At 43.6% G+C, this 23,023-nt stretch overlaps 1 protein-coding gene across 1 annotated transcript in view; it reads left to right on the top strand.

Moving 5' to 3' along the window:
• RSBN1 (round spermatid basic protein 1) overlaps nt 1-11,878 on the top strand; it is a 28,097-nt gene extending 16,219 nt beyond the window's left edge. Inside the window, exons 4-7 of the mRNA XM_075615302.1 lie at nt 3,664-3,806; nt 4,384-4,551; nt 7,748-7,856; nt 8,636-11,878. Coding sequence (XP_075471417.1) covers nt 3,664-3,806; nt 4,384-4,551; nt 7,748-7,856; nt 8,636-9,025 — 810 coding nt within the window. The 3' untranslated portion in view covers nt 9,026-11,878. The remainder of the gene's footprint in view (nt 1-3,663; nt 3,807-4,383; nt 4,552-7,747; nt 7,857-8,635) is intronic.
• Nucleotides 11,879-23,023: the final 11,145 nt, after the last annotated feature.

The raw sequence follows: 23,023 nt of genomic DNA, 5'->3' as shown, positions 1-23,023 counted from the left end.
TGAGTTGGAAATCCCTGAAGCCGGCTCGCGTCTATTTCTCAGAGCATCTTTTTCGTATCTTGCATTTGCCGCTGATGTTTTGGCGCTTGGAATCTGAGGTCCTGATTGGCTGCAAGGTTTCTTATAGGTTTTGTAGTCCCATTCACAAATCACTAAAGCCAATCAGCACGTGGGAATTTCGATGCCAGGTGGGTACCTTTTCCAATTCTGCTAAGGGGCATGCGCCAACCTGGCACCTTTCGTCTTGGCATATTGAGCCCCCGCTGTCCCAGGCTCAAGTCTGGGGTTGGGCAATGGTTGCCGGATAGCCCTTTGTTAGCCGAGGATAATTGCAGTACCCCGCCTGTTCTAACACTGTGGCATCCTTGAGGCTTTCAACTCCGAGACCCGAGCAGACTCTGTGGCACCAAGCTTGGTAGCCATCTGGTCTCTCAGAACCCTGGACTTGGAAATCCCACAGTTCATTCACAGGCTACAAGTATAAACACTTATCAAATATAAACCTTTAATTAAATATACTGTGACTCTATACTTTGTGTTAAAAATGTCTCAGTTTCTTGTGTCAGGAATAGAATAAGAATATATATTCCCTACTCTTACTAGATTTATCCCTGCCACACTGTAAAAACCTGACTTTTATCCCACAAATAAAAACCTTGCAGCTTTATCACATAGCTGGAACACCCCCTGAACCCCTAGACTAGGTTCAAGGTGACTGGGTATCCCTCCTTAAGCTAGGGACCCCTGGACCGTTCTGGGGATACCATGATCCTCTATGCCCCGTCTTCACTTTTCTGGTCTGTGCTGAAGCCGGTGAACCCTGGCGGTGAGTCGCAAGAATGTTTCCAGGGTAGGATTTTGACCGGAGCACTGGGCTTCAATGTGCCCCGAGGAGAGATGCAATAAGGCCAAACACTTGAGGTTTAGGAGGTGGCAAGGGACAGATCCATTTGTCGCTCAAACTTAGGAGCAAGTCGGTCAAAATTAGTATTGTTACATTCCGCGAACTCTCCTGAATCTATAGAGTTGCACGTGTCTCTAAGTGCTGTTCGTGACACTTGGTATATTGGGACGGAGTGAGGGGAGATATATTGTTTGAGGGAAGGTGAAGAGAGCCAGCTAGACGGTGTACCCCTGTCCTATATACAAGTCCTATGCTCACAGGTGTGCTGTAGGGGACACATGAATTGGGATGAACATTATTCGTTCTAGAAAGCACACTCCGTTGCTGCCTGTGCCATGTTGTCTGTGTCTGTTTGCTTACAATGTTGCAGTTTCCGTCTGCCCTCTGCTTGTTTACAATGTTGCTACATGAGCATATCTGCATTGATTACATTTTGTGTGTGGTTGTGTACCAGGTTTTTATGCAAAATTCAAATATTTCCATACACCTTGTCCTACGTGATTCAGCCAATCCGCCTTTAATGTTGCATTGACTCTATCCCAGAGCAGCCAATCTATCCCCTTATCCGTCCTGTGTGGTACCATATTTTGGTTACTAGATGAGCTTTATTAATCATGGCTTAACACTAATGTAGATTTTACACACTTGCTGATACAATTAGGGAGATGAGCCGAAATTGTTTTTGGGAAAAAGTGAAATTCTTGTAGCAGCAGAATTTTGGATAGATGGCAAGGTAAAGTTGAGGCCAGGGAGGTTTGTTAGCAACATGTTACAATAATCTAGACAGAGGCTAAGGGCATGCATTAGATCAGCGGTGCGCAAACTGTGGGGCGCGACCCCCAGGGGGGGCGCGAGACTGCCGACGGGGGGCGCGGGGTTTACAGAGGCCCCGCGCGCTTCCCGAAGGCACTTAAATTAAGTGCCGGGGGAGCTGCAGGGCCTCTGTAAACCATACTTACCCGTGGCTCCGGCGGCTTCCTCCCGGCGTCGCCATGGCAACGCGGCGTCAAAATGACGCCGCGAGGTCATGTGACGTCACGTTGCTATGGCAACGTGACGTCATTACGCCAGAGCGAGGGTAAGTTGGGGTTGGGGGGGGCGCAGGAGTGAGGGGACAGCCGGCAGGGGGGCGCAGGGAAAAAAGTTTGCGCCCCCCTGCATTAGATTGACACAGGATAGGGTGTATCTTGGCAATATTTGATGAATAATCAACACATTTTTACCCATGATGTGAAGGGAGAGAAAGCAAAGAATCAAATTTCACTCCTAGGCATCGTGCTTTGGTGCCTGGAATAGGACTGAAACAATGTAGTGAAGTCAATTAATTTAGTATTTTTTGTAGTAGTACCTGACTTACGCCAGGGCCATAAAGGGTTGAGCAGAGCTGAGGCGCGCTGACGCTCGCCTGCTGAAGTCTGTGCGATTCCATGGACTTGCAGGCGAGCCAGCGTGCGCAGGGGGAGGTGGTTGGAGGCGGGGCAGTGACGTCGCTGGGCCAATCGCCCGTGACGCATTGACGTCAACGTCACGGTGCCGACGTCACGGTGCCGTGACGTTGACGCTGCTTCAGGCTGATAGGATGTTTTCAGCCGACAGCGCGCTGAAAAACAGCTTGGCTGTCTGCTGAAAAATCCAACTCGTCAGCACGCCTGCGGACGCTCGCGTGAGCCCCCTCTCAAGGCATCCTCATTGAGGATGCAGGGGCTCAGCACGGGGCGTCTGCACGGCTCAGCGCTGCTTGTCCTTCTATGGACGCAGCCTTAGGCTGCACTTATAGTGCCTTGCGACGCAACGTTGCGGCAAAAAAATTTGAAGCCGGGTCTGTTTTTTTTGTGTTCTCTTTTTTTTTTTTTTTTTTTTTAGAGACAGTCTGTACATGTGACTATCTCTAAACCAATCAGAGACCGTGGCCCGCTCCCTTTCGTGACGTCACTGGCGACCGTCGCGGAGGAACTAATAACTTTCGCAGATGGCGACGTCATCAGTCGCCAGCACTATAAGTGCGGCCTTGGAGATTTACAGGACTTGTTTATGAATAGAAGTTGTTTATTTACAACATACCAACTTTTCTGTTCTCTACCAGATAGTGGTAAGGAGACACAACCTCCCTTTCATGTAAGATGCTGTTAAGAAATGGTGCGAAAAATCGTGGGAACATTGCATAGCATAGCAACCACTCTACTAATTGGTGGATATTGTGAAGACCTGCTACTTGTATATAGTCTTTGAAAAAAAAATGTACGGTGATCGTCCTATCAAAACAATGTAACTATGTACTATTAAATGTAGCAGCATTGTTGCAGGCTTAAGCAGAACCTCTAATTTAATATAGGTCAGAACTAAACACTTTGGGATCTGATTATTAATATATAACACCTACATAGGTGGTTACTGCACCCTAATATCGCAAAGTAACTTATATTTAATGTTCTAGAAATTCCTCAGTTAACATACATTGGTAACAGAATGTTAACACAACTACGGAACATAATAAACATGTCTACTGCATGTATAATTGTGTGTATACATATAATGTAAAAAAGTTTGTTTATTTGATTATATTGATATTTTGATTTGTATTTATTACATGCCTTTGGTGTAATTGATGGGTGTACTCGCATGCATTTTATATACTTATGCATTTATACTTGTAGTTCAAATATGTTTTAGATTTGCTTGCATTTATATTAAGGCAGATCTGAATGCCGTATACTACTGTATGCTGTGTAGTTCTCATCACTGACATTTGGTACTTGTAGATGACATTGCCCTGGGGGACCATGTCCACGCTGCGACTCCAGTGCAGGTCACAAAGTGACGACGGTCCCATCATGTGGGTGAGGCCAGGAGAGCAAATGATCCCAACCGCAGATATGCCAAAATCGCCATTCAAACGTCGAAGGCAAGTCTTGTGAATTCCTTCATTGAGAATGAAGCTCTGCTCTGTGCAGTGTTGCAATGCACAAGGACACTGTCCCCTGTGCTGCCGACCTAATATGAATTGCTGCTAGATTTGCATGCAGCTTATGTTAGCTTTTCTCTCTTGAATCAGAGGTTAAACAACTTTGATGCCCCCCCCCCCCAGAAAACCTTTTTTACTGCAAAACTATCAATCTGATTTTAAGTAGCATTTGTTTCACAAGAAAATCCTGTTTCAGGTTCTAACCTTTTTGTGACAATGTTTGTGTATATATAGATGTAGCACATGACCTTTTTTGTTCTCCCAGATAATAAGATCTTTTCCAGCATGTCACCAAGTTGGCATAGGATTTATTAGCACAATATAACACAATGAAGCCTGCTACATCAACACGCGCACACTTGTCCATTATATTGTGCATTAGATGTGTCAAACTGTAAAACTCCAGTCTTTGTCCATGTATATGGCAGTGTATATTCCTACCCTCCCTTTAGCTTATGATGGATGCATTGCCTTACGAAGTGCTTTGGGCTGGTACTCTAATCTTGTTGTCTTACAGGTCGATGAATGAAATAAAGAATCTACAGTACCTGCCTCGCACCAGCGAGCCCCGCGAAGTCCTCTTTGAAGACAGGACACGAGCCCACGCCGATCACGTTGGTCAAGGTTTTGACTGGGAGAGCACAGCTGCCGTAGGGGTGCTGAAAGCTGTTCAGTTTGGAGAATGGTAGGTGAATAGTAAATCAAGCATCATGCTCTACACGTGGAAATCTGTTTCTAATGGTAACGTTCCCTCTATGCTTAACAATCCACGTCCAATCCACGTCCAATCTTCCAGAGCTGAACCTCTATTCATTTCCGCTCCAGGGATACCCTGCTTCCCGAGATACAGACCTCCGTGTGCTGGTATCTCCTGCCAGTTTAAAGCTCCCGTGTGATGTGGGCCAATAGGAAGCCGAACCAGATGGCGTCATGGCTACCTATTTGCCCGCAGGGACTGGGAGCTTTGGAACTTCGTCATTACGTGACCCCTTTGAGTTGCTACCGGAACCCCCTGTGGAGGGAAGTACCTCAAAGTTCTTGGAGCTGAAATGAATGGGGTTTGGCTCGAGAGACCTTTTTCAATCCAATGTTAATCTTTAAAATTAATTCTCAAACAAAATTGCCTTGGATTGCTACTTGAAATACATATTTATTTTTCACCCTCCAAAGACCCGTTTTGGGGAAGATTAAGCTCTGACACTGGGGATCACTGTGATCCTACGTTAACTGCCCTTGTGAGCAAAACTGTTCCTTGCTGCCTAGTGGAGAAAGTTGGACTAAACCGTTTGTGCTGCCACGTGAAGATTCTGTTGCAGACTGGGCTTTCTATTTAATGTTAAATAAAAGGTTTGAATGCATCACGGGTGTCAATGTACCGGATGGAAACACATTTCTATGGTGGGGTATGGCATGTTAGAGGGCAGTGGGGCTTGTTTGTAATGTGCCACTATGTAGAGGTGCAGTACCGTGGCCAGGCACTGTATGTAGCGGTGCAGTACCGTGGCCAGGCACTGTATGTAGCGGTGCAGTACCGTGGCAAGGCACTGTATGTAGCGGTGCAGTACCGTGGCCAGGCACTGTATGTTGCGGTGCAGTACCGTGGCCGTGCACTGTATGTAGCGGTGTAGTACCGTGGCCAGGCACTGTATGTAGCGGTGCAGTACCGTGGCCAGGTACTGTATGTAGCGGTGCAGTACCGTGGCCGTGCACTGTATGTAGCGGTGCAGTACCGTGGGCGTGCACTGTATGTAGCGGTGCAGTACCGTGGCCGTGCACTGTATGTAGCGGTGCAGTACCGTGGCCGTGCACTGTATGTAGCGGTGCAGTACCGTGGCCGTGCACTGTATGTAGCGGTGGAGTACCGTGGCCGTGCACTGTATGTAGCGGTGCAGTACCGTGGCCGTGCACTGTATGTAGCGGTGCAGTACCGTGGCCAGGCACTGTATGTAGCGGTGCAGTACCGTGGCCGTGCACTGTATTTAGCGGTGCAGTACCGTGGCCAGGCACTGTATGTAGCGGTGCAGTACCGTGGCCGTGCACTGTATGTAGCGGTGCAGTACCGTGGCCGTGCACTGTATGTAGCGGTGCAGTACCGTGGCCGTGCACTGTATGTAGCGGTGCAGTACCGTGGCCGTGCACTGTATGTAGCGGTGCAGTACCGTGGCCGTGCACTGTATGTAGCGGTGCAGTACCGTGGCCGTGCACTGTATGTAGCGGTGCAGTACCGTGGCCGTGCACTGTATGTAGCGGTGCAGTACCGTGGCCGTGCACTGTATGTAGCGGTGCAGTACCGTGGCCGTGCACTGTATGTAGCGGTGCAGTACCGTGGCCGTGCACTGTATGTAGCGGTGCAGTACCGTGGCCGTGCACTGTATGTAGCGGTGCAGTACCGTGGCCGTGCAGTACCGTGGCCGTGCACTGTATGTAGCGGTGCAGTACCGTGGCCGTGCACTGTATGTAGCGGTGCAGTACCGTGGCCGTGCACTGTATGTAGCGGTGCAGTACCGTGGCCGTGCACTGTATGTAGCGGTGCAGTACCGTGGCCGTGCACTGTATGTAGCGGTGCAGTACCGTGGCCGTGCACTGTATGTAGCGGTGCAGTACCGTAGCGGTGCAGTACCGTGGCCGTGCACTGTATGTAGCGGTGCAGTACCGTGGTCGTGCACTGTATGTAGCGGTGCAGTACCGTGGCCGTGCACTGTATGTAGCGGTGCAGTACCGTGGCCGTGCACTGTATGTAGCGGTGCAGTACCGTGGCCGTGCACTGTATGTAGCGGTGCAGTACCGTGGCCGTGCACTGTATGTAGCGGTGCAGTACCGTAGCGGTGCAGTACCGTGGCCGTGCACTGTATGTAGCGGTGGAATACCGTGGCCGTGCACTGTATGTAGCGGTGCAGTACCGTGGCCGTGCACTGTATGTAGCGGTGCAGTACCGTGGCCGTGCACTGTATGTAGCGGTGCAGTACCGTGGCCAGGCACTGTATGTAGCGGTGCAGCACCGTGGCCGTGCACTGTATGTAGCGGTGCAGTACCGTGGCCGTGCACTGTATGTAGCGGTGCAGTACCGTGGCCGTGCACTGTATGTAGCGGTGCAGTACCGTGGCCGTGCACTGTATGTAGCGGTGCAGTACCGTGGCCGTGCACTGTATGTAGCGGTGCAGTACCGTGGCCGTGCACTGTATGTAGCGGTGCAGTACCGTGGCCGTGCACTGTATGTAGCGGTGCAGTACCGTGGCCGTGCACTGTAGCTGATGGCTGGTAGCTCTGGGGAAACATGGCTACTTTAGTAGCTGTTTGGCGCATATAATAGCATGTTCCTGTATATGCATTATGCAATGTCTCTGAGATATATAAAGGTATCAGTATGGGTTTGGGGAAAAGCCATGGATCTAATGGGTGGGTAATGCCTTGGGCTACGGCCCCAGTCCTCCCTGCTGCACGCGCGCCTGGCTGCGTGTGCAGAGACTGCAGCCGCGATCGGTCTGTAGGGGAGATGTGGGGGGCGCGGCCATGACGGGGAATATCTGCCCTGCCTTTAGCTGCATGCGGCCACATGACCGCAGCACAGGAAGACAAAATTATTGTCTTCCCTGACAGCGTACGCGTCGCAGCGCTTTCCACGCCCACACACAGCGCCACTGGGTCCTGCCGTGTGTGCTGCCGTGACCACCAGTGACTCGGTCTTATGCTGTATTTGCCACTTCTGCCCAGGTTGGTCTTCATGGACCCTTTTGTTCCAAATATTATGAGGTCAGATATGAAGTGGGCAGAGCAGCTGGGTCGCACTGTCCTTATCTGTTGCCATTGCTACATTCCATGGGATGTTGATTCTGCACCAGGCAAGTCTCTCGTGTTCATGTCCTGTCTTCCTCTGTCCTTAGGAGCGACCAACCTCGCATAACCAAAGACGTGATTTGTTTCCACGCAGAGGACTTTTCCCACGTCGTCCAGAGGCTGCAGCTGGATCTCCACGAGCCCCCTGTGTCCCAGGTGCTGAAGCTGCCCCAGAGCTGCGGGCTTTTCCCATATTTAAGCTATTTACACTGCTGAGGCAGGCGTGTGCTCTGTATTAGTCTCTTACTTTAAGTTACAGCCGCAGCACCCTAACATCTTTATTTCTGGTTTGTAGTTTCTGACTCCATGATTCTTTCAAATCACAAACTGTTTAGGAAATATAAGCATTTGCAACTTTAAGTGTCTGTGTTTAAAATGGGACCAGTGCAGTAAAGGCTGCCATGGTAACCTCAAGCTAGAGATTAGGAAAGTTATTTTTAACAAACGAAACCTGCCCAGGGGGCAACATAATAGTAGTTGACCTCTGGAGAGTGTTGCTGCTGTAACCCTTTGTGTGCCATAGGGCAATAGACCTATGACACTTTAATCATCTGATCACCTGATCAGAGTCACTGATAAACATTCCTCAGCTGGCCAGATCATGTTCAACACTCCAAAGGATAGCAGGACGCGATGTACCCCTACGCATAGAGCGAATAGAATGACGTAACTACTGCATTATAGGGCACCTGGAGTGCCGGACCCCATGACATATCTGTCAAGGCGCACCCAACAGGGTTAAGAAGGGGGTGTAAATAATTACCCTCGGCCCCTCTTAACAAAACAAATTATATGGGGCCAAGATGTGCAAATTCTGATCAGGAAAGGAAAATGAAGGGAGAGCAGCATTATGATAAATTGCTTGGGGCTTTTGCCGTTTCTGTCCACCTTACTACGTGAAGCTTTCATGCTAAATGTTCTCTTCCTGTTCTCAGTGCGTTCAGTGGGTGGACGAAGCTAAACTCAACCAAATGAGACGGGAAGGGATCCGCTACGCTCGCATCCAGCTGTGCGACAACGATATTTATTTCATCCCGCGCAACGTGATCCACCAGTTCAAGACTGTATCTGCCGTATGCAGCTTGGCATGGCACATACGGCTGAAGCAGTACAGCACAAACGGAGGGGACCTGCAGCCTCCTGGAAGAGACCACAGCTCGGAAATCCCACCTCCAGAGACAGATCACCCAAACGTGAAAACTGAACCAGAGGAAGCCCCACTTCTGCCAACGCAGGGACCCTTCCTAACACCACTCATTCCATCCCAGAGGTTGGAAAGCAGGGCACAGCAGACACAAACAGATCCCTATAACACACCTGTTTGACAGTAGATCACATATTCGGAAAATTCTCCTTTTTATTTCTTTTTGTTTTTTGAACACATTTTTAACATTTTGAAGTGAAGTTATAGTTTTTATAACTGGCTGTTTCCCCCCTTTTAAATTAAACGATATCAGACTATTTAATAATTTTTATATGATCTGGTTAGTAGCCCTTCCCACTTTTGAAGTCGGCAGGGTGCACTACACCTTGCTTTTCAATAAGTTGCGGGCACCTGCTGGCTGCATAGGGGATGGATACTGCATCCGTAATGTAACCTTTCTAGGTAAAAATCCTCTTGATGCACAGATCATTGTGGAAGACTTGGACGCATACGAGTTTTTGCTGCTAAACTCTATGAAGACTGAAAGCACTTTTTATTAAATATATTTGGCGTCTTTGTAAACGCAGCTTAATTTGAGTCCTTGGATGAGTTGGCACTTGCAGGTCAAAGGGGATACATGTTTAAGTAAAATGCAGGTCTGTCATGCTGTCTTCAAAAAAACCTTAAAGATCATCCATGGAACAGTTTGCTGCATTCAATATCTAGATGGAAAAACCTGTTTTGAAGAAATGTCCAGTTGATTAAGCACTTGGGAGTTTGATACATGTGGCTTGGCTCTTAATGTTTTTTCCTTGCCATTTAAGGTACCATTTATAGTTTGATCATCAAACGCTTGTGTTATACACTCTGGTCTAGCACAGGGGTGGCTAACTCCAGTCCTCCAGGGCCACTAACAGGTCAGGTTTTAAGGATATCCCTGCTTCAGCAGCAGTGGTTCAGTCAACAACTGATTTTAAGGAGGGCTGGAGTTGGCCAAACCCTGTTCTAGAACATAAAAACTTCACTCCGTGAGCAAGATTTTTCTGTGCCGTTTCCTTTTGACATGACGGTGAAGTAGATGAATCACTAACTAGTGCTTGTTTTTGGTGCTAGGATTTTAAATACATTAAAGTACACTATGGCTACTCTATTTGCCGTACTGTAGTTTTAAAGTGTGATTTGTCACGAACTTACGCTCTGCAATTTGTGATGTTTCTATTTATTTTTAGTGTTTTTATTTACAATAACTTTTATTTTAGTTAACTGACATTGATTCTTTGAATCAAGGACACTTAAGGATTCCAGCACTCAATGAAATGATCCAACATGTGAATTACATTTCACTAGAGATGGGCAAATGTGTACTGTAAAAATTGAAAATTTGCAAATATGTTTTCAGAACTTTCAGGGTCCAATTAAAGTGAAATTGTCCTAATTTTACTGTGCGAATTATATTTGTTGCGTTTATATATTTTTTTTTTTGTGAACATTTTTTAATATTCTCTAATTCAAGAATATGTTAACATGGAAATATGTAAGGTGGTAATTTTCTAACTCTTTAGCAGATTTTTGAAAATATGATGATGATTTTAATTATCATTGCAAATATGCCAAATTCTGCCCATCTCGACATTTCACTTGTCAACTGTGAGGATTGCTCGTCGAGAGTGGGATCCCCATAGCATGTCCTCCGTTCCAAGTCTGGGAAAGCAGCAACTGTTATCTTTCCCATCTGGGCTGGGCATCTCATGAAGCAGGATTTGCACTAGTTTTACTACAAAGATGCTCATTCCAGAAGATGTTTTGTTTCTCCCAGCGAAAAGATGAGTGTTGAAAGGACACAATGAGTAACATCAGAGCACTGCTCCCCCTCCTTCATTGGCTTGCTTGGATGACCTTTCTGGCAGCAATTTTTATTGCTCCCGAAAATGTAAGGAGGAATGGAGCGGTACATGTCTTTTGGGGGAAATTAGTTATTCTATACACACTTATGGTTTCTTTCAGTCAATGGTAATGTTGCTGCAGACTTCAAAAAGTAAAGTGAAGACCACCACTACATGTGTGTGTTTTTTTTTTTTTTTTTTATTATTATTTTTTTATTTGTTGCACGTGTGAGATCAAAGTGTAGCTTTTGAAACGAAATTCATAACTTGTTCAGTACTACATAGTGTTTCAATACACGGCTAAGCTGTGGCACTGAAGGTTTAATCTTCCCCTTCCCTTTGAATCACTTTCTGTTGTATTTGCTTATCAGGGTGGCATTGGCAGGAATATTGATATACAATTGTATGAGACCAAGCAAAATAGATTTTAAGCCTATAGTTATGAAATTATTTTTCATTTTAGAATTAAAGGGATTGTAAATATTTTCTGTAGCCTATTTAATTTATTTTGTTTACCTGTCTCTAGTGTCCTGTAATTCCCTAGTTCAGAATATCATTGCTGGCTGGGATTCAACTTTAACGTTAAATGCGTGCATCTCCGCAGAGTACCTGTGTAGTGCATGCAGTGTAGTATTTTAAATGACCTGAAAACTGTTACGATTATCTTAAAGGGACAATCCCTCCTAGGCTAAAAGTATAACAATTGCTTGTTTTAAGGGTCACATCTGAGTGCTTTGCGCTGACTTTAAAAAAAAAAAAAAAAAAAATTAATGGATTTTAGATGTCAGATTTAAATAAAAAAAAAATTTTTTTTTTTCTTTGCTTTTAAAACAGGACAGCCTACATTGCGGTTTTTATTAATTTAACCGGGTTTAATTTGGGGTCTCGAGCTAACCACTGTTAATGTCAGGGAATTAATTTTACATATACATATACATAGATATCTATCTATCACACACCACGCACACGCACACCACACAGTTTCTGTCACACTTTTTTTTTTTTTGCCATCTTAAAGTGTGGTGAAACCTATCCCAAGCTTCATTTTGCAAAGCCAGAATAACCGACCCAATAAGGTCTCAACAGCTGTCTGTGGGCAGGTTTACTGATAGTATCAAATGGGAGAAAAAGAACCCAGTCTTGTAGCACTCATTCACAACAAATGTATAGTGATAAATTTAAAATACTTTATTAATAACTATGAATAAAAAATAGGGTGTTAAAACGTAATTAAATACTATATTTGAACAGCACGTCACTGTATCCGTTTGTAACCCACCCAAGTCTAGGTGGGTAGATATGGTGTGATCCCTGATAGATACTCGGGATCAGATGCTAAAAGTTATAGCTACCTAAAATATAGGAAAGGAACCTGAGAGAGCCCACCGAAAGGACTGTCTCTATGTGAGTGTATCTAGGCGTGTAATGCGCTCTAAATGGATACACTCATGATGTATGTGGCATATAATGCGCTAGGTTAGACCTATATAGTATCTACCCCAGATAGAGATTGCACTGGTTGCTACATAGATTCACCATCGCTGTCTGAGCCAAGTCTCTAATGAGGACATATATTGCCCATACTCTTAACATAAGTGCAGACTAATAAGCAGACACTCAAGTATGGTATATAAATGTCGGCAAGCCAAAGCATCTAAAAAAGATTACCAAAACACCTTGGAGGTAATGTGAACCCAAATAGGCACTCCCTCACTACTATCAGTAAGGTATCGGTAATATCTGTTGTTATGAGGGTGTTCGTGCATTGCACCTAGCAGCCCATGCAGAAGCCGCACGTACACACTCTGCGCACATAGGTAATCACCCTTACATGACAGGGTGATATAGTGCGCAGAAGGTGGAGGCTAGTGTAGAAGCAACCTCCACAGTGTTGCGTGGGTAAATCTGTTATCTGTGATGACTGATAGGGCTAATGTATGCACATGAACAGCTAAGCTATACTGAGAGACTACTCAGCAGATAAGGGATAGATGCACTTTGAAATGCCAACAATTACAACTGGTACTGGAGTAGGGTACACAGGGGGTTAATTGTAAGATGAGGTCAATAGCCCCAAAACACCCCACCCCCCCTCTCTCGGAATACAGAGCAATTGTATGCACAAGGTAATAGGGTGGGGAGCCGGTCTAACTAGTGATCGCATAGTCTCCTATATCAGCACTGATCCTGGTTATATCAGTGCCGATATGCTTGAGGACATGCCTGTCTATCAGGTGAGCAAATCAAAGACTCCTTAGGGCATAGAGGATCCCGCGATAGTGGTGTATAGCGCGATCCCGGGTTAACATGCACACCAGGTGAAGCTTAGATAAGGTAACGCGGATCAATATCCTTAGACTGTTGTGTTTGAATAAACAAGCTTCCCGCGTGTGCAGGGGGAGAATGGCCGACGCGCGCGTTTCACGTGTAAAACGCTTCTTCAGGGCACGTAGGGTGTTTTGGGGCTATTGACCTCATCTTACAATTAACCCCCTGTGTACCCTACTCCAGTACCAGTTGTAATTGTTGGCATTTCAAAGTGCATCTATCCCTTATCTGCTGAGTAGTCTCTCAGTATATTTTAGCTGTTCATGTGCATACATTAGCCCTATCAGTCATCACAGATAACAGATTTACCCACGCAACACTGTGGAGGTTGCTTCTACACTAGCCTCCTCCTTCTGCGCATTATATCACCCTGTCATGTAAGGGTGATTACCTATGTGCGCAGAGTGTGTACGTGCGGCTTCTGCATGGGCTGCTAGGTGCAATGCACGAACACCCTCATAACAACAGATATTACCGATACCTTACTGATAGTAGCGAGGGAGTGCCTATTTGGGTTCACATTACCTCCAAGGTGTTTTGGTAATCTCTTTTAGATGCTTTGGCTTGCCGACATTTATATACCATACTTGAGTGTCTGCTTATTAGTCTGCACTTATGTTAAGAGTATGGGCAATATATGTCCTCATTAGAGACTTGGCTCAGACAGCGCTGGTGAATCTATGTAGCAACCAGTGCAATCTCTATCTGGGGTAGATACTATATAGGTCTAACCTAGCGCATTATTTGCCACATACATCATGAGTGTATCCATTTAGAGCGCATTACACGCCTAGATACACTCACATAGAGACAGTCCTTTCGGTGGGCTCTCTCAGGTTCCTTTCCTATATTTTAGGTAGCTATAACTTTTAGCATCTGATCCCGAGTATCTATCAGGGATCACACCATATCTACCCACCTAGACTTGGGTGGGTTACAAACGGATACAGTGACGTGCTGTTCAAATATAGTATTTAATTACGTTTTAACACCCTATTTTTTATTCATAGTTATTAATAAAGTATTTTAAATTTATCACTATACATTTGTTGTGAATGAGTGCTACAAGACTGGGTTCTTTTTCTCCCATTTGATACTATCACGTCTCCATCCAGTCAGCACCTCACTGTGGTTAACACTAGCTGTGCGGGTTTTCTTTACGTGTAGCGGTAGGTTTACTGACTATGCATCTTAATCCAGGCTGTGCTCGAAAGCAGTGCAATGCAGCAAACATAAGCTTATAGGGGACAATGTAATATGGTTTTAAAGCGAAAGGTGGCACCGGGTGTTCATGTGCATGTCATTTCCCAGATTCCCTTGCTGCAGTGGAAGCACTGTATAATGGTTGCAGACCTGTCTGACATGCAAATGAGCATACAGTAATATTTCCATTTGATCTATATAAAAAAAAATTCAAATGCATACAGGATTTGAAGCAGGGGCTTGCTGGAGCAAAACTGTTAATTTCCACTCTGGGGACCCCCTGCTTCAAGAGATGCATATCTCTGCAACAGTTGAGGTACCCCTATGAAGTTCAAATGTCCCGGTCATGCTGGCTAATAGGAACCCACACTGCATGACATCACAGCATCCTATTGGCCCGCAGGATATTTAAAGCTGCCATTATTTTAGGCACGCTATTTTCCTGCCTGCATAGATACTTACCAGCACTGCTACAGACGTATCTCTGGAAGCAGGGTGTCCCTGAAATTAACAGTTTATCTCGAGACCCCAAATTAAACCCAGTTAAATAAAAGAAGCAATGTAGGCTGTTCAGCTGTTTCAAAAGTCAAATTAAAAAATGTATTCTAGATGTCAGATTTTAAATTAAAAATGTATTTATTTAAATTTGATTTAAATACAATGCAGCCTGTTCTGCTGCTTGAAAGCTATTCTGTGACTTTGTTGTGCTCAGACTTTGGGAGGGGTTTGGTTTCCGCCGGCTGCTCCTTGTCTGTCCTAGTGTTCAGCGAGTTGGCACATGTAGTCCTCTCCTCCACCCACTTCTCTTATTTTTACTGGCTCTCTAAGGAGATGGCGGGTTAAGGGAACACGTGATTGACGCATTACCTTCATTCAGGGATCCCTAAGATCTACAACTTTTTAAATTAGTTCTCCCCATAAATGAGGGCTGCCACATCTTTGCTAATAGCAATGTTTAGGTTTGTTTCAGTGTAATTGAAAGCTATTTGGTTCTCATTTCATACTGTTCTTGCTTTGTGGAAACATGAGCATATAATAGTTTACTTTTGTTTGCATGACTGTTAGCAGCAAAAAGGATATGATTGCCAGGGAAGACCATGTATACTGGAGCCGAGACTAATCTTTATTAAAAAATTTTTTTTTAAGAATTGCTGTTTAATAGCTTTCCCGATTAGATCAACGTGTTCCACCGGTTGGACCCTTTAATTTATGTAGAACCCCTAAAAATGTGTTATGAAACCAGCCCACTTATCCTTGTACATACAGATGCAGTGGCCATTATTGAAACACTTCACGCAGTGTATACCTCTGAATACCCATGTGATGGTGCGGGATTTCTTCCCACCGTACTGCGGCGCAGGCGAGTGCAGAAAATGGCATTTTAGTTTTCTGACATTTAAACACCTGAAATTGACGCAGTACTGTACACATTATAATGCATTAATTTAATTGCACACAATCCATGAAATTCAAACAAAGCAACCGTGATAAACACGAGTGCCTCGGGTGATTGGCCGCGTGGAGTACAGCAGCGCACACAAACGGCGCCGTGATTTGTTCGAATAATGGCTGCTGCATCTGTAGTAATTAATACTGTTACTGGGGTATGTGTTTTTTGTGTAGGTGCAATAAACCACTATATGTTTTATATGTAATTTCCAATATTACAGCACAACTTTTAGTAACTTGAAATGATTTGGGTATAAGAGGAATATGTTTTGCAAATCTTTCAAGCTCCCTCAGATCTCCAGGCCCCTGAGTAACACAGGCTTAAAACTGCCAACATCCCAATCTGAATAACATCTTGGCAAATGGAATTGTTTGTGTGACCAGCTCCAACAGGCTGCTGTTCAAGGTGCAAATAGCCTTTCCCTTGATCAACAGATAAGAGTATAATATAATGGTACATATGCCACTGTGCATACACTACACCAGGCATCTGAATGTAGAGTAAAACAAACATAATTATTACAACATAGGAACGGCACAGCCCAATGTGTTTTGTCAAGTGCTACTCTGGTGGCAAAGGAGTTAATAGTTCAGTTTTTAAAGTCAAGTTAGAAATCGCACTTCAGGGTTTTTTTGTTCTCATGTTGACCATTTATAAAGTTTAGAAGACTGAAGGGTTCTGCCCCATGACTGATGAAGAATGTAGTTTGGATCCTGGCAAATTGAGGTGTGTCAGGGGAATGCTGTTAATTGCAAAGGTAAACGCCAGTGACTAATTGGGGAAGTGTGAGGGTTTTGGGGCTAAAATGTATTTTCTAATAGAAATGGTTTGACTGCCAGGAGTGAGACGGCGTTAAGAGGTAATAAAATAATATTAGTGAGATGAACTCCAAATCTGCAAGACTTGCAGAAAATCATTGTGTTAACAGGTCTGTAACATTTGTAAACTGTGAACAACATAAATGCTATTGTGCTGTAGGTGTTAAGATTAGTAATGATTTGGCTTCTACATATTCCACAGACTTTATTGCATAGGAGATTGCCCAACTCTACTGACCCTATTACATAATAAATTCCATACATAAATATTTAACCATAAATTGGCATTGGGGCTGCCCATAACCTAGGTATGGATGGCACATTCTACGTGCTGTTTTACAGCTAAGGGATGAGGTTCCATGACAACAGACCGAGCCAATCAGAAATGTCCATTCATGATCTGCCCTTTTGAGGTTTATCATCGGATCTCTGAGCTTTACTGAATGCAGCCTTCTGTCACACCCCTTACATTGTTGTATCCAAAAAGACAGCACAATAGTTCTCTTCATTGGAAATATGAATTTTAGTAACAGGAGCAGAATATGGGAGTTGTTAATGAACTACTCTTTACTCCCCACAATACTTCTATTGTTCAATTTTCTGATTGATACCCTACATTTCTTACTAATAAGTGAGAAGTTTGCATCAAACTTTACTAGGCCACAATTTTTGAAGTGGGCAAGTAGGGGAGGTCTTTTTGACACAGCACTGTTACTGAATTTTAATATTGTTACTTAAATGATTTAAGATTTCACATTGTGGAATATATTCTTTTAGTTCTTGATGTCCTCTTTCTGACCCACTCTTCCTGTCTATCTCACTTTTATCTGTCACATTTTCTATCTCCCAGTGTCTGCAAGTATTGTGACTTGCCTAAATCCTTCTGTAGCAAACTACAGGATTTCTGAACTTTTTAATGCACTATGCTTTAAAATATGTGTGTGTGTGTGTGTGTGTGTGTGTGTGTGTGTGTGTGTGTGTGTGTGTGTGTGTGTGTGTGTGTGTGTACTTCTTTAATCAGCTGGCATAATTCAGTGGTACCTACATAAACGGGTTTTTAATTAGAATTAGTATATATTTGATGAGACTTGTCAAGCCTATACATCACTGATAACTTCCTTTTGCTGATAACTGTTAAATATAAAACAATGAAAATGTATATTTGTTATATAGGAGGAATGCAAACCATTTTTTTCTGTTTCCTGTAAAATATTTTTTTGTTTTAAATAAAGCGCTTTTAAAGGTGTATCCTCTCTTTATTTAAATGGTTCCATTTATGACATGATCCTGACATGTTTCGCTAAAAAAAAAAATCCACATTCCACCCTAAACACACAATTAGCACTAGAGAATCAGTGGTCCCATATAGTTGGATGTAAACCAAAAAAAAAAAGGGTGTACAGTATTTAAACTTTCAAAACACCTTGCTGATGGACTTAGAATTGGATTCTTGTTGCTTATAAGTTGAGGTGGGCAAATTTTTTCGCCAACATCCGAACTAACCGCAAGCATGGCATTTATTCGCAGGTTGATTTGAAAAAAATAGATTTGCCTTCCTATTAAAGGTCTGTAAACATTTGTGCGAAGGTGCATGTACCCGCTATCAGAGCGTGCCTATCCCAAGTGCTATAAACACACCTTCAAACACCACATGGATAGAGATCTCTGCACAAGAAAATCGGTACCCCTTAGCTAGCAAATAGCACATGCAAATGCCTGATTAGCATACTTCCCAGGTATCTCAGGTGTGCCCATTTGTGTACTGGTGTCCCTCCACGTTTTTGGGAATATATATAAAATATATATATATATATAATATTTTGTAATGGGAGCGACACTGTTGTGTGTTATATATATATATATATATATATATATATATAACACACAACAGTGTCGCTCCCATTACAAAATATTAATGGTTTCAATAACCAGTCTATAAATATATTATGATTATACGACAAATAGTCTCTAATAACTGATGGTGCAGTGGATTAGACTAATATATCAACACACAAAAGACACACAATCCCACTAAAACCGCTCTAAGGTAACCGTAATCACTAAAGTCTATAAATATAAGGAGTCAATCGGAATACTCAGCTGACATGAGATGAATAAATCACTCGGTCCAAAAAAAGGCACAAAAAATCCTGAATCAGAAAAAGTTTCTTGGAGGTCTCATATGCGTCCGTCACACAACGCGTTTCGCCCATAGCGTTGGCTTCTTCTTTTGGACCGAGTGGAGCAGGATGACTTTATTCGTAGGACCGAATGCTCAGCGGTGTTCACACATTACCATGGACTCCTGATTTATTCATCTCATGCCAGCTGAGTATTCCCTGCTTCCTCTGTGGTTATTATTTCACCTTTTTACCGGTTGATTTGCCCGTATGTGAACTTATATGCCTGGCTAATGTGATAGCGCTAACATGGCAATATGTGTATTCTACTGGCACATCGCCTATAGTCCAATTATTTACCCCTTTTGGTTGCTGTAGGTAAGCAGTTTTTCTGTGTATTTACAGCATTTTTCATTATCTGTTTACCCAGTTCCCCCCTTGCTACATGTGCAGTTGTTATTTATATCTTCTTATGCATATCTATAGGCTTACCAAGATAGATAGCAGCTGCATTCATTTCTTTTGTAGGGGTTGATTGCTATAGTTCTACTCTATACCTCACCATATTGTTGAGGGTGTGATATTTATTGTGAGGGATAGGTGAGATGCTTCACTCCCTTCCTGTCTTCCTTTGTGGACTTTTGTCAATGGTTCTATTTCTGATTCAGGCATTTCCTTTTTGCTTTTATTATATATGTCTTCTTCGAGGGACTCCTTATGGTCCGTTTTTCTGTATGTTTTTTAAATTGTTAGTGTTATTTACTTTTGTGTCTAATTAAAATTCATTTGTTTCCTTATTCTGACTACTTATATTTATATACTTTAGTGATTACGGTTACCTTAGAGCGCTTTTAGTGGGATTCTCTGTGGTCTTTTGATTTGTGTGTTTATATATATATATATATATATATTCTAAATATATAGTTACATACTTAAATATTAGTATTATCGAGTAAGGGTAATTTAGTTAAACCCTTTGGCCAAAGCATTATAAGCCTGCTGCCACTTCACGGCATGACCAGTAGACAGGTCCTAACACTTAATAAACAAAAATTGTGAGGCGCTACTTGTGAAGGTGAAAATATATATATGAATCTTAAATATTGTGATAATTTACTAGAGTGCTCAAATATTAAGAAAAATGGCAAACTTTGCTGCTCAACCCTCTTAGGAGAAGATCCAGTTTTCTCCTATTTAGAATGGTGTGGAGAAACTTGTGGGGAGCGCAGGTATCACCATAAACATGTAAGGGAAAGAATATCAAAATAGTGCAATATGTCTAAATGAATACAGCAATCTGAGCAGGAATCATGAATGGGAACTCACATTATCCCAGTGGTATTACAGCCTGTATTTGGCAGTAGATGTGGTGGGTAGATTCAGCAATGTGCAGGGGGGTCTTGCTTGTACACACTCCCAGATGATAGCAGGATGAACCCTCAATGGAAATGGAAATAAAGACAATTCTAGTGCAACACTGTATGTTCACTATGGATATATTGAAAAGGCAATAAGTATTGCACTTACATTTATTTATTTATAAAAATATTTTACCAGGAAGTAATACATTGAGAGTTACCTCTCGTTTTCAAGTATGTCCTGGGCACAGAGTAAAACAAAATAATACATGGTTACAAATACAGTTACATAAATGAACAAGGTATACATTATATACAAGACATTGCATGCACAGTTAAAGAAAATATATATTATGAGCGTATGAAACAGTTACAGACCAGATTAAAGTGTGAGACAGCCTTAGATTTGAAAGAACTTAAGCTGGTGGTGGATATGAGAGTCTCTGGTAGGTTGTTCCAGTTTTGGGGTGCACGGAAGGAGAAGGAGGAACGTCCGGATACTTTGTTGAGTCTTGGGACCATGAATAGTCTTTTGGAGTCTGATCTCAGGTGATAGGTACTGCATGTGGTAGGGGTGAGGAGCTTGTTCAGGTAGCTGGGTAGCTTGCCCAGAAAGTATTTGAGGGTGAGACAGGAAAGGTGATCTTTGCGCCTAGACTCTAGTGATGACCAATCTAGTTCTTTGAGCATTTCGCAGTGATGTGTGTTGTAGTTGCATTGGAGAACAAAACGACAAATTGAATTGTAGAGGGTTTCAAGTTTGCTAAGGTGGGTTTGAGGAGCCGAGCCATATACTATGTCTCCATAGTCAATAATTGGCATTAGCATCTGCTGTGCAATACGCTTTCTGACCAGGAGACTTAGGGAGGATTTGTTCCTGTAAAGTACCCCTAGTTTGGCATAGGTTTTGGTTGTCAGGGTATCAATGTGCATCCCGAATGTTAAGTGGGAGTCAAACCATAAGCCCAGGTATTTAAAACTAGTGACAGGTGTTAGGGTGGTTTTAGCGTTGGTTCTAATCAGGAGCTCAGTCACTGGAAGCTTTACAAATTTAGTCTTGGTCCCAAATACCATTGTTACCGTCTTGTCAGTGTTTAAAAACAGTTTGTTTTGGGAAATCCAGTTTTCGAGTCTCAAAAAGTCAGACTGAAGTATGTGTTGAAGGTCAGAGAGGCTATGGCTGTGTGCATACAGGATTGTGTCATCTGCATACATGTGTATTGAGGCTTCCTTACAAGCTGTGGGAAGATCATTAATGAACACTGAGAAGAGTAGGGGCCCCAGAACAGAGCCTTGCGGGACACCACAGGTGATATCCAGGGGGTTGGAGTTAGAGCCTGAGATGGACACATGTTGGGATCTTCCTGATAGGTAGGACTGAAACCAGTTTAAAGCATGTTTCCCTATTCCAGAGCTCTGGAGTTTGTTAAGCAGGATAACATGATCAACTGTGTCAAAAGCCTTTGCAAAATCTAGGAATACTGCACCAGTGAGTTGTCCCCGTTCCATTCCGCACTGGATTTCATTGCAAACTTTTAGCAGGGTAGTTACGGTGGAGTGTTTGGGACGAAACCCAGATTGGAATTGGCTAGGGAAATTTGTCTTGGTGTAGAAATCGCTTAATTGGGAGTGGACACATTTTTCCATAACTTTGGATAGAATTGGGAGAAGTGAGATTGGCCTGTAGTTTGAGACAGTGTTTTTGTCCCCACTTTTGAAGATTGGGACAACTCTGGCAGTTTTCCAGGTCTTAGGGATATGGCCTGCAGACAGGATAGAGTTGACTATGGACGCAATTGGTTTGGCAATGGCTGGGGCACCAAGTCGTAGGAACCTAGATTGTAGTAAGTCGGGTCCACATTGGCTGCTTAGTTTTAGTTTGAGGAGCGCTTGTGTAATCTCCTCTTCATATACTGGGCTAAATTGAAAATTGTGGGCAGTGTTGGGAGGGGGTGGGACTATAGGGGTACTCCCAGGATGAGATTCAGGTTTGGGGTTTGTGCTGCGTTTCGCTAATAAGTTAGTGGCACACCCCACAAAGTAATCATTGAATGCATTTGCAATGTCAGTGGGGTTTGTCAGAGTAATATCCCCCTTAGTGATATTACTTGGTTGTTGATGGTTAGGGGGCTGGAATATATTGTTGATAACCTTCCAGAAGTTAGCTGAGTTTGATGTATTTTGGTGGAGATTGTCAGAGTAATATTGTGCTTTTGCATACCTTGTTTGCCTTGTGCACACGTTCCGCAGGCATCTGTAGTGATTGAGATCCTTGGTAGTGCCAGTTACTTTGTAGCTTTTCCACGAGGCATCCCTGAACTGGTAGAGTGCTATAAGGTCAGGTGTAACCCATGGAAGGTGGGCCCCCCGTACCCTTATTTTGCGTAGTGGAGCATGGGTATCGCAGAGTTTTAAGAACTCGGATTGGAAATAGTCGAGCGCAGAGTCAGGGTCGGGAATTAAATCGATTCTGTGCCAAGGGCAGTTGGTAAGGTCATCCAGAAACTGTTGTGGGTTAAAGTTTTTAAATGTTCTAGTGAGGAGAACTTTAGGGCTTGAATGGGGCGGTTTAATTTTCCTTACACAGTACACTATTGCATGGTCACTGAAAATATCAGGAAGGATGCCAGAGGATTGGATTCTGCTGGGGTTTGAGGAGAGAATCCAGTCTAGCAAGGAATGGTTATGCGACTTCAGGTTTATTCGTGTGGGTTGGGAAATGAGTTGCGATAGGTTAAGTGACTTGAGTTGTATCTGGATTTTGTGGTTTTTAGGGTCAAGCCAATTGAAGTTGAAATCCCCTAGAACTAGCAGCTCACTCTTCTCATTCAGAGAGGAAATGGAGGCAAGAAATTGGGTGATATCAGTCAAGGATTGTAGAGGGGCTTTAGGGGGGCGGTAGATGCCAGCAAGCAAGATGGGCTTAGAAAAGGGGAGGCAGATTTTGCCAACTAGAGTTTCAAAAGAGGGTGGACTTGGTGGGCAATATAACAGTGTAAATTGTAAGGTGTCTGCAATA

The sequence above is a fragment of the Ascaphus truei genome, chromosome 9 (assembly GCF_040206685.1).
Source record: "Ascaphus truei isolate aAscTru1 chromosome 9, aAscTru1.hap1, whole genome shotgun sequence".
NCBI classification, from domain to species: domain Eukaryota; kingdom Metazoa; phylum Chordata; class Amphibia; order Anura; family Ascaphidae; genus Ascaphus; species Ascaphus truei.
Note: the sequence above shows the minus strand (reverse complement) of the source record. Positions and strands in the feature narration are given on the sequence as shown.